The sequence below is a fragment of the Arachis stenosperma genome, chromosome 5 (assembly GCF_014773155.1).
Source record: "Arachis stenosperma cultivar V10309 chromosome 5, arast.V10309.gnm1.PFL2, whole genome shotgun sequence".
In the NCBI taxonomy this organism is placed as follows: Eukaryota; Viridiplantae; Streptophyta; class Magnoliopsida; order Fabales; family Fabaceae; genus Arachis; species Arachis stenosperma.
The window spans coordinates 126603319-126615628 of NC_080381.1; the positions used below are offsets into that span (position 1 = coordinate 126603319).

Consider the following 12310-nt stretch of genomic DNA (forward strand, 5'->3'; position numbering starts at 1 on the left):
GGGATTGTTCTGATATTGCTATCGAACTTCTTCCTTGTTCGTCTGAGGATAGGGTTTGTGAATGTAGGGGTGACTGGGAGTATTTTTATATGTATACCCCTTGCTTTTCTGAGTTGCATGTTAGGTTTTCCTTTTCTTCCTTTGAGTGTGACGTACTGACCCAGTTAAATTGTGCCCCTTCTCAATTGCATCCAAATTCCTGAGCGTTTTTGAAGGCGTTTTAGTGTCTGATGTCTTTTCTGGAGTATCCTCCTTCTCTTGGAGTTTTCTTTTCTTTGTTCCAGTCTAAGGGTGTTCGTAAGGTCTTGTGGGTCTTTTTGAGTAGCTTTCCTGGTCGTTCTGTTTTCCTTCTTTATAAGTCTTCTTTTAAAAATTTCAAATCTCTGTTTGTCAAGGTCCGTTCCAAGGAAACTGAATATCCTTTCTATCTTGATGACGAACTATTTGAGAAGTTTCCACTTTACTGGTGTTCCGAGCCTATGCAAATTCTTGAGGCTTATAGGTCTGAGGAAGAGGATTTAGTTATTAATTTCTTGGTAAAAAATTTTGCTGCTGACGAATGTCTTTCGATTTCTGACGTGTTGCGTCTTGAAAATGATAATGATAGGGAGAGGTTGAAGACTTATATAGGTAATATACTTGTGTATTTTTAGTACTGATTTATCGTTGATAATTGATTTGATATGTTTGAGTGTAGGTAGTCGGGTTCCTCATCTTACCTCGTCGAGACTTCAATCTTTCCTTGATAAGAAGAAAGAGAAGGTTGTTGGTGCCTCTGCTATTCCGAAGGTTGATGAAGATGTTGCCTTTTCAACTGCGCAGCCTGTTTCCTCGAAAAGGAAAAGGGGTGAATCTGATACTTATGTGGAAGTGTTGTCTGAAGGAGGTAATGCTGCTGTCGAGTTCCCATCGTCGGTTTTTTATCGTCAGCGTAAGCTCCACGTCTTTATTCCTGGGGCGAGCTCTCATTCTTTGTGGAGTGAACAGTACCCCCTTGCCGAGATCTCCGACAGAGCTTCTCAGTATCCGGGAGATATGGTGCTTACTCGTCGTGCTGGGTTGGAAGCCCTAGGAAAATATGTTCAAGTAATCTCCTCTTCTTTCTCTCTTCTTTGTTGTTTGTTGTTTTTTTGTTGATGGTTCTTCTTGTCAGGTTATTGCTGCTCGTATGTTGTGCGTTGGTCATACTACTGAATTGCTCGGGGCCGAGCAGGTTGATGTTGAGAAGTTCGCCGCATTGGAGCGTTCAGTTAAGGAAAAAAATGGAGTTATCATTGACATAATTGCCAAGATGAAAGAGAAGGAAGAAGCTGTTGCTGATGTTACTTCGAAGTTGGAAGAAAAAGAAAAAGAAGTTGCTCGTCTTCAGGAACAACTCAGATCTTTTTAGGCCGAGATAAGAGAAAATGATAAGACCAAAGGGGAGATGACTGCCCATATTCATGAACTTGAAGATCAAGGTATTGAAATGTTCACTTCAGGATTTGATCGGGCAGTTTGCCAAATTTCGTTGTTTGCTCCTGAGTTTGATGTTCGTCGTCTTGATGTGACGAAGATTGTAGTTGGTGAAAAGCTTGTTCAGGATGAGGCCAGCGAGGACCATGACAAGAACGTCTCGCCGCCTGTTTGAATATCTGTATTAAAAAGTATATGGGACTTGTTTCTGACTATATTGACTGTTGTTCCGAGCTTATGTCTCGGTTGTATTTTGGTATGATGTTTTATGATTGCAACTTTGATGTTTGCTGATTTATAGTTTCTGTAGGAATATGAATGAATAGTATAGTGAATATATGTCATTTGAAATTGTTCCTCATGTTTGAGGTTTGTAGGATGGTCGACCTCGTTAAAACCTACCCGAGTAAACCCTCCTTAGGGAAAAACCTCGTGGTTAGGAAAAAGAGTACCTAGCCATCCTACTTATTACAGTAAAGTGATCAGCTATAGTAGTACTTGAGTGACGAGATATTCCATGTGTTTGGCAAGGTTGTTCCATTCAATGTTTCTAAGCGATAGTCTCCTTTGCCGACTACTTTAGCGATCCGAAAAGGTCCTTCCCATGATGCCGCTAATTTTTCATGACCTGGCGGTTTTCGGATATCTTCTAGTTGTCTGAGCACTAGGTCTCCTTCTTCAAATGTTCTTCGTCTGACTTTCTTGTCGTATTGACGCTTCATTGCTGATTGCATCGATCTTTGCCTCAGTTCTGTTAGGTGGCGTTCTTCGTCAATGACATCAAGCTCAGCGAACCGATCTTGCCTGTTGGCATCCACATTGAATTGTTCGGTCCGGGTTGAGCCATAAGCAAGCTCTAAAGGAATCATACATTCAGCTCCATACACTAAACGGAAAGGGCTCTCCTTTGTTGTGGATTGTAGAGTTGTGTTATAGCTCCACAATATTTCTGGTATGAGTTCGGCCCAGCGGCCTTTAGTATCGGTCAGTTTCTTCTTAAGAGACTGCAAAATCACTTTATTAGCGGCCTCTGCAAGCCCGTTAGTTTGTGGGTGCTCGACAGAGGAAAAATGGTGTCTAATGTTCATGTTAGTTAAGAAAGTGATTATTTTTTTTGTCACTAAACTGCCTACCATTATTGGAAATAATTTCTCTTAGCAATCCATATCTACAAATGATAAATTTTCAAATAAACTTTTGTACCTTGTCCGAGGTTATTTTTGCGAGTGGTTGTGCTTCTATCCATTTTGTGAAATAATCAATAGCCACCAAAAGGAACTTTACCTGTCCTGGTGATATTGGAAATGGTCCGAGGATGTCCATGCCCCACCTGTGAAAGGGCCAGCTGGCGTCGGTCATGTGTAATGCCTCGGCCGGGCTTGTATTAATGGCGAACACTTTTGACATGACTCACATCTTCGAACTTTATCTGTGCAGTCCGATCTTAAGGTTGGCCAGTAATAACCTGCGTGCAAGATTTTTGATGTTAGGCTTCTGCCTCCGATATGATGCCCGCAAATACCCTCGTGTACTTCATCTATTGCTATTTTTGTGTCTTCTCCTGCAATGCATTTGAGTAGAGGCCGAGATAATCCGCGCTTGTATAATGCATCCCCAACTAGGCTAAAATGTGCTACCTTTCTTTTGAAATATCTCGGATCGCCCTCCGGTATTGTCCCTGTCTTCAAATAATGTATTATGGGAGTTCGCCAATCTTCTCCCTGTGATATGTTTAAAACATACTACATATCTAGGCTAGGTTTTGTTAGTGTAAGATGTACCAAATTTTCTGATTGTTGACTTTCTCTATAGGTCGTTAGCTTTGATAGTATATCTGCCCTACTATTTTGTTCTCGTGGTATATGTGTTATTTCAAATTTTCAAAAACCTCTTATCATGTTCTGGACAATATGTAGATATTTTTCTAAGAGTGGGTCTTTAGTTTGAAAGTTACCTGTTACCTGCTGTACTACGAGTAAGGAGTCGCAGTATACCTGCAAGTTCAGCACTTGGATTTCTTTTTCTAGTCTTAACCCTGCCAGTAGCGCCTCATACTTGGCTTGGTTATTTGTTGTTTGGAACATGAATTTGATTGATTGTTCGGCATGTACGCCTTTGCTGTCTCTTAGTAGTATACCTGCTCCACACCCATTGTCATTGGATGCTCTATCTACATACAATTCCCATGACTCTTATTCCTATACTATACTTGTGAACTCTGATATGAAATCGGCTAGAGCTTGCGCCCTGGGGGATCCCCTGGACTGATATGTGATGTCAAATTCTGAGAGCTCAACCGACCATTTGTGAGCCTTCCTGCCAGGTCGGGTCTCGCTAGGATTTTCCGTAGTGGTTGGTTGGTCCGAACAATAATTCGGTATCCTTGGAAGTAGTGACGCAGCCTCCGAGCTGTGATGATAAGTCCAAATGCTAGTTTTTCTATCATTGGGTACCTTGTTTCAGCACCCTGCAAAACTTTGCTCATGAAATATACTGGGTGTTGCTCCTTGTCGTTTTCTGTTACAAGTACTGAACTTATTGTGTTAGTTGAAACCGAAAGGAAAAGATGTAACGGCTTACCTTGCTCTGGCTTTTTTAATATAGGTGGTGATCCTAGGGTATTCTTGAATTTTATGAAGGCTTCTTCACATTCTTCTGTCCAATTGAATTGGTCCGACTTTTTTAGTGTGTTGAAGAAGTGATATGATTTTTCTGCTGCTGCTGGCAAGAATCTGGAGAGAGCTGCCAGCCGACCTGTAAGCTGTTGGACTTCTTTCTTGTTCCTAGGAGATTGCATGTTGATTGCTGCATTGCATTTGTCGGGATTTGCTTCTATCCCTTTGTGGGTTAGCAAGAAACCGAGGAATTTTCCACCCTGTACTCCAAATGCGCACTTTTCTGGGTTCAGTCTCATGTTGTGCTTTCTGAGCTGTCCGAATATTACATTCAAGTCTTTTTTATGTTGTTCTTTCGAGGTTGACTTCACCACCATGTCGTCTACATATATTTCAATGTTTCTATCGATCTGATTTTTAAAGACTTTGTCCATTAACCGTTGATAGGTTGCTCCTGCGTTTTTTAGCCCAAAAGGCATGACTTTGTAGCAAAAGCTTCATTGGTCGGTGACGAATGCCGTCTTTTCTTCATCTCCTGGGTGCATGAGGATTTGATTATAGCCTGAATAGGCATCCATGAAGCTAAGTATCGGGAAGCCTGATGTGTCGTCCACCAATTTGTCTATGTTAGAAAGCGGATACCCATCTTTAGGGCACGCTTTGTTTAAGTCGGTGAAATCCACACACATGCGCCATTTTCCTGAGTTTTTCTGCACCATTATGACATTTGCTAACCATGCTGAGAATCTGATTTCCCGAATAAACCCTGCCTCTAAGAGCTTTTTGGTTTCTGCTTCTGCTGCCTTTCTTCGTTCATCGCCCAGATTCCTTTTCTTTTGTCGTATAGGTCGGGCATTGGGGTGGACCGCCAACTTGTGGCAGATAAAGCTGGGGTCAATGCTGGGCATATCCGCCGGTGTCCATGCAAAGAGGTCGGCGTTTGTTTTTAATAGTGTCATAAGATCGATCTTCTGTCCTGCGATTAATGTGGACCCTACATTTGTAGATTGCTCATCTTGATTTAATATTACCTTTTCAAGATCGTCCATTGGTGTGGGGCGATGGTTGCCACTTCGGGGGTAAAGTTCGTTCAAAGTTGGTATGTTTTCCGAATTATACACTGTATGGATCCGAGGCACCTCCTTTTTTACGGCTTTGAGGCTGGCATTGTAGCATTTCCTGGCTTCCTTGTGGTCGGCGTATACTGTCCCCACCGCGTCATCCTGCAAAGGGAATTTTACACAAAGATGGACAGTTGAGACAATGGCTCCAAAAGCGTTTAGCGATGGACACCCTAAGATAATGTTATAAGGGCTGGGGCAATCAACCACCAAAAATTGAATATCTAACGTTTTGTTATTTGGTGGTTCTCCGATTGTTGTTCTCAACCAAATATATCCTGATACCGATACCTTTTCACTGGAGAACCCTACTAATTCTCCGGGTGATGGCTGTAGTGCCTTGTCGCTGAAGTGCATCTTTTTGAAGGTCGAGTAGAACAAGACGTCGGCACTGCTTCCTGGGTCGAGTAGGACCTTCTTCACTGTTAATTCTCCCATGTAGACTGAGATGACAACTGGGTCGTCTAAGTTTGGACAGTTTGTTTTGAAGTCGGCCGCGCTGAAGTTGATGTGAGAGTTCGGTATTGATGCGTGCCTTTCTGGCCGGGATCCTTCCATTATCATCATTATTCTGTAATTTCTTTTTCGGGCCGAGGTTGTAGTCCCTCCGCATGCAAAACTACCTGAAATGTAGTTAATAATCCCCTTAGATGGGGGGGGGGGGGTTTCGACCTGTTTTTGCCTGCTTTCTCTATCTATTTCTCGCTGCCTCCTGGCTGAGATATACTTATCTAGGAGCCCTTGCCTTGCCAATCTCTCCAACAAATCTTTTGCCATTACGCATTCATCCGTCTTATGTCCGAACTTCTGGTGGAAGGCACATTGTTTATTTTTGTCCACATACTTCTGGTCTTAGTATGTTCCCGCTCTGACGGGTGGTTTGATCAGTTTATTATGCAGGATCTCCTTGATTATATCCTCCCGTTTCGTGTTGAATTTTGTGTATGAATCAAACTTAGGCGCTAGTTTGAATGGCTTTCTTATGTCTCTGCCGGTGGACCTTTGTGGTATTTCTTCTTCTTTTTTCATCGGCTTTTCGTTTCTTCGGGCCTCCCTGAGTTCTTCAATTTCAATCTGGCCCTGGGCTTTTTTTCGGAATTCTTCCAGCATTTTCGGTTTTTCCACCGCAATCGCTTCCTGAAACTTCCCTGGTCGGAGGCCGCTTTTGATTGCGTGCAGTTGTACTTCGGGGTTAAGATCGTGTATTTGCATGGATGCTTCTGTGAGCCGCGTCATGTACTCTTTTAAGCTCTCTTGCGGCCCCTGCTTGATGGTGCTGAGGTAATCTGAATCTCGTACATAGATCTTTGATGCTGCAAAATGGTTTACAAATAGTTTAGTGAACTCGTCAAAACTTGATATTGATCCTGCGGGCAAGTTAGAAAACCATAATAAAGCAGCTCCATCCAAAAAGGTCGGGAAAGATCTACACAGGATGGGATCGGAGTCGCTATTAAGGAACATCATCGATTCAAACTTCGTGACGTGGATTTTAGGGTCTCCGATCCCCTTGTAGGGCGTTAATGTCATCGGAAGTGTGAAATTCTTGGGCATTTTGAAGCTCATTATTTCTTCCGAGAAGGGATTATTTTGCCGTCTTGTTGTTCTAACGTGAGTTTTCTCCGTTTTAACATTCGATTCTGACTGGTGTTCTTCATGTTGATCGGTGTTTTCCTTCTTGCTTTTTCGTTCGTCATTGTTCTGCATTCCGGCCAATAGTTCGGCCATCTACTGGTTTTCTGCGAGCAGAACAGCGTTTGCGCCTAACAAATCTGCATTAGTGGGGTTAGTTGAAGGGGTTGTCGAACGGTCAGTCATGGCTTGATTCCTGCAAAAAGGAGAGAGCGTACAAGGCAGATATGATATTCGTCAGTAAAAAGATTAAGACATGAGGTTGATGGCCCCACGGTGGGCGCCAATGTTCATGCAAGGTCACTCTTCTCCGAGCTATACACCTAACTCTTCATACTTAATTTTTCAATAAGGGCCGATAAGATTGTAAAAATAATATAGTAAGCCATCCGAGAATATTATAGAACCCTTCTTTCTTCTTTATGTTAAACTTGTAAACATAAATATATTTTAAAATGTTAAACCCTTCTTTAATTTGACTTTTTCTTTCTCCCTTTCAAAACCCTCCGTTCCTTTTCTCTTGCCGGTCATAAATACACCCAAAAGCGTCTAACTTTAGATTCACATATAAATGATTTAAGGGAAAGTATGAGGAGCCAATGAAATATTTATATAATGTGTACAATGGAGATTTATGAAGTATTAGAGATATAATTATTAGTGTTACATTTTTCCATCAGCTGAAGCTTTTGGGAGGAGTGGTATCATGACATGGTATTAAAGCGCTAGATCCGAAAGGTCAAGAGTTCGATTCTTGGTGAACTCAAAAATTAAACTAATTTTTCGAGAAGATATTTATTATCCCTTGTAATCGGATGGTTATTCTAAATAGTATAAAGGATGTTCATTTCATAACTCAATAGCCATTGTACACATTGTACAAATAGTCCATTGTCTCCCTAGCGGGATCCATGATTTAAATATATTAAAGTTACAAACTATGATGCACGGATATAGATATAGGACATAATATGACATAAAATATATCGATATACGAATTTTAAAATTTTATAAAACAACACGTATACATATAAAATATAAAATATTTTTTAGATAAATGATAATGATATTTTGATATTTTATTAATATTAAAATATAAATTAAATTTTTTAATTATTTTTAATGTCTTATTTTAATTATATTAAATATTTAAAATATTTTTTATTTTAATAAATAATAATATATACTATATCTAAATTTATTTCAAAAATATATATTAAGAATATGAATGGACACGTTGACACGTGATAGTATTTAGGTGTATTCAAGCGTGTCCAGAGAAGAATTTTTTACTTTTTATTAATACACAGTTGGAAAAAGCTGACACGCGTGTCAGACTAGTGTCGATGAATATCGTATCCAAAATATGTCCGATACACAAATATGACAATTTAGCGAAATGTCCGTGTTTCATAAGTTACAGAAAACAAAATTTTATTTACATAATTGACCTAAAACACTAATTATAGTAGCATTACAAATGGTATATCTAAAATGAGTCCAAAAAACCTATGTATATTGGATGCATTATTTTTTAAGTTTTTATAAATTATTCAATTTTATTAAATAAAATTTAAAAGATGTTAAAAAAAATATTGACTACAAGAAGTGCTATTTTTATTGACGGTCAAAACGTCGGTAATCAATTTTATGGGACAAGTTGACATTGATAAATTAAATTTAACGACACCACTAGTCCACTATCCGTCTATAAAATAAAATTAAGTATACCCACGATCATGTTGTTGGTAAAAATCAAGTGTCGAAAAACTATTAGATAAATACTATCCAATCTCTTTTAAAATAATATATAAATTATTATTTATGATATGTTAAATTTTAATTGATCATTATCTTAATCATAGTTGGATTATTTTGTAATTTTTTATTTAAAATGCGTAATGGTATAATTTCGTAAAATATCAAAATCTCACTCGTAAATTGAAGCACATTTCTCACTCTTCAATTTTTTCTTCATCCAGTTGCTTCGGTTCTTCCAAGCATCGTCATCGTACCTTTCCACTCCTCAATTCTTTCTTCATCGCGTAGTTTTCGTCCTTCCAAGTATCGCCGTCGTCGTGACAAGAAGCGCCGACGTCGTCGTCACTACTACACTCTCACGCAATTTCTCTTTCTTTGGTGCATCATTTCTTAACTACGTTGTTAAATTCTCCTCCTTTCTAATATAGTCAGCGTGCCGATATCATGTTATATCATATCTTCTCATTTGATCCCTCTTTTTAATGGAGATGACTCCTTACTAACATAATTAATGGCTAGTTTGGTTATTAAATTTTTTATTAAAAAAATATATATTTATTTAATATAATAAAATAAATCTATTTAAAATAATTAAAATATAATTAAAATCATAAATATATAAATATAATAGTAAAATTTATAACTCTAAACAAGTAAACATATACTTTATCATACATAAATTGTTTTAAAAAACCCCTGTCCGGAATCTGCCTCTTTAGCCAGTAAAGGCATTTGAGCGCTTACTTAGTGTTTAATATTAATAATAAAAATTTAAAATGATAAAATCTATTTTTATACCATATTTTTTTATAATATTTTATTTTTTTAATTTTTAATTTATTAGTATTTTATTATTTAATTAATAATTAAATAAATTATTTTTATGAAAAATTATTTTTTGTATTATCTTTAAAAAAATCAATATAACAATTTAAAAAATAACGTAAAAATAATATTTTAAATAAAAAATAATTAATATTAAAATTTTTAAATACAAAAATAAATTGTATAGATATTTAAGAAATAAATATAAAATATATGTCTATGTTTTATTTATTTTAGGCATGTATATTTATATGTTTTATTTATTTTATTTAAAATATTAATTTTTACGTTATTTTTTAAACTGTTATATTAATTTTTTCTTTAAAATAATATAAAAAATAATTTTTCATAAAAATAATTTGTTTAATTATTAAGTAAATAATAAAGTACTAATAAATTAAAATTTAAAAGAATAAAAATACTATAAAAAATACTTTTTAAAAAGTTAGATTTTATTATTTTAAACTTGTGTTATTAATTTTAATTATTTTTTTATTTTTTTAAATAATTTATGTATGATAAAAGATATGTTTATTTGTTTAAAATACAAATTTTATTATTATATTTGTATGTTCCTGATTTTAATTATACTTTTAAGTACTCTGAATAGATTTATTTTATTATATTATATTTTACATACGAGTATATATTCTATCATGTAATTAAATAAAGATATATTTTTTAATAAAAAAATTTAAGAACCAAATTAACCATTAATTAGGTTGATAAGGAGTGATCCACATCAGAAAGAGAGATCGAATAAGAGGATAGGAGATAGCGATAAGATCAGCACTGGCTATATTGGGAAGGACGGCAAAGTTACGGAGATGAGTTAACGACGACGACATTGGCCCTTCTTTTCACGACGGCGATGATTGGAAGGACGTAAACTATGTGATGAAGAAAGAATGGAGGAGTGGAAATGTGTTTCAATTTAAGGGCGGAGCTAGATGAAATATTAGAGATGGGCCAAAAATATTTACACAATAAAATAAGACTAAAATAAAATTTTAAGAGAGCTAAACTGAAATTTACATATAATTTACATGTAAAAAATTAAAATTAGGAAGTCATCACCCCCTTTTCTATGTATGTAGCTCCGCCCCTGCTTCAATTAACGGAAGTGAGGTTTTGATATTTTAAGAAATTATATTATTATCCATCTCAAATAATAAATTATAAAATAATTTAACTATGATTAATAAGATGATGACCAATTAAAATTTGACACATCATAAAAGATAAGTTACATGTTATTTTAGAAAAAATTAGATAGAATTAACCAAAATATTAATGTCCGGGCAATTAATTTTTTATTTTTCTTGAAAATGCAAGCCGTCGGGAAAATTGATTCTCTTTTTTCTTGTGGAATTTGTATATCACCATGGCGTTTTTATTCATATATTCGAACACGTGTTTGTAAGAATTAAATGATATGCAAGTTTTTTTTATTCAAATTAAAACTAAGTAAATAATAAATTTACAAAATTATTCCATATATATAAGCAAAACAAATAGAAAAAGTCATGTAAACAGAAAATACAAGTACAAATAAGAGTGAAGATAGATTATATCATTATTAAAAAATTAGTTATTATAGACGGATATTTTTGACAAATTTTATTTCACGGAAATATAAAGAGAATTTCAGAGGAATTTTTTGTTGGAAAACAAAAAAAATGGATTAGCATAAATTACAGACGAAAAAGAGAATCCATTGATAATTTCGTCGAAAAAAATAATTTTTTTCGTGAGAAATAGTTACAGACGAAAAATCCATCTGTAATTAAATAGACAAAACACTACGTTTTATTAAATTATTACAGACAGAAAACCCGTCTCTAATTTAAATTTTCCGTCGGAAAATATAAGATTAACCCTAGCTCAGATCTTAGCCTCTCGATCCATTCACACTCCACACAAGTTTAGCAGGAGCTTCTCCCTTTCTTCATCCACGCTCTCTCCATCGCTCCGTCCACGCTCTCCCCATCGCAGGAGCTTCTTTCACCGCCGCTGCTCTCTTCATCGCTCCGTCCACGAAGAAGCTCCATCGCTTACGAGCTCCATTTTCCTGCTTCTGTTTGAGCTGTGTTTCAGTCCCCTCCATTTAGATCTGCGCTTTCGAATTTCAGATCGCGTTCCGATAACCTCTATTTCTCTTTTTTTTTTCTGTATTCTCTCTTCAAGTTCTTCATTCACTTGCCCTCACTGCACATTCTTCTCGTCTCACGATCTGATCTCATAGCTCCTAACACTGTTGCAGACTTTTTTTTTTGTCAGATTCAATTTGAGACAATAATCACTTCCGTTATTTCAAAGATCGAACGCATACATGGTATTCCTTTTGTTTCCTCACAATCCCGCACTTCGATATTTATTTTAGGCTTTTCTATCAGCTACAATTTTGATATGTGCATGTAATTTGAATCTGTGATACATTTACATGGCCTTCGTGTTGTGTAATTGTACATACTTGCCTTATAATTGAGATCTATTCATGGTGAGGTTTGTATTTGAATGTTCTTCAAGATTATTGTTGGAACTTCTGATTTAGCTTATGATACCTGGTGTTATTTCCCTTTCTCCTCAAATTTAGCTATGATAGGTTGCTGTAAATTCTATTTCGTACAAAATTGGTGATGAATTAGATTATATGCAAGTTACTTGCCTATTGAGCATAACCAAAATTGTGAGGTTGGGGCAGTGCTAGATTTCTTTACAAAATGATGCATTTAACTGGGTTGGAGAATACTTCAGTCTTTCTTTCTATTTGCTTGAATTATCTTATACAACTTTGAATTTCTATTCTGAATTTTTTTCACCTATATAGGTTGTACTTGCTGCATCCATTTTAGGCAAATCTGGTAAAGGTGAGTTTTCAGATCACGGCTACGTCTTGAA

General features: G+C 36.1%; 1 protein-coding gene across 1 annotated transcript; it reads right to left on the minus strand.

Annotated features, from left to right (window-relative positions):
* Positions 1-6043: 6043 nt before the first annotated feature.
* On the minus strand, positions 6044-6919 carry LOC130981340 (uncharacterized). Its single transcript, XM_057904933.1, has one exon. It carries the CDS (start codon positions 6917-6919, stop codon positions 6044-6046), a length of 876 nt encoding a protein of 291 aa, XP_057760916.1.
* Positions 6920-12310: the final 5391 nt, after the last annotated feature.

What these genes read in the sequence shown, in the direction of transcription:
- LOC130981340 (XM_057904933.1), bottom strand. Translation starts at nt 6,919, where the DNA reads ATGGCCGAACTATTGGCCGGAATGCAGAACAATGACGAACGAAAAAGC.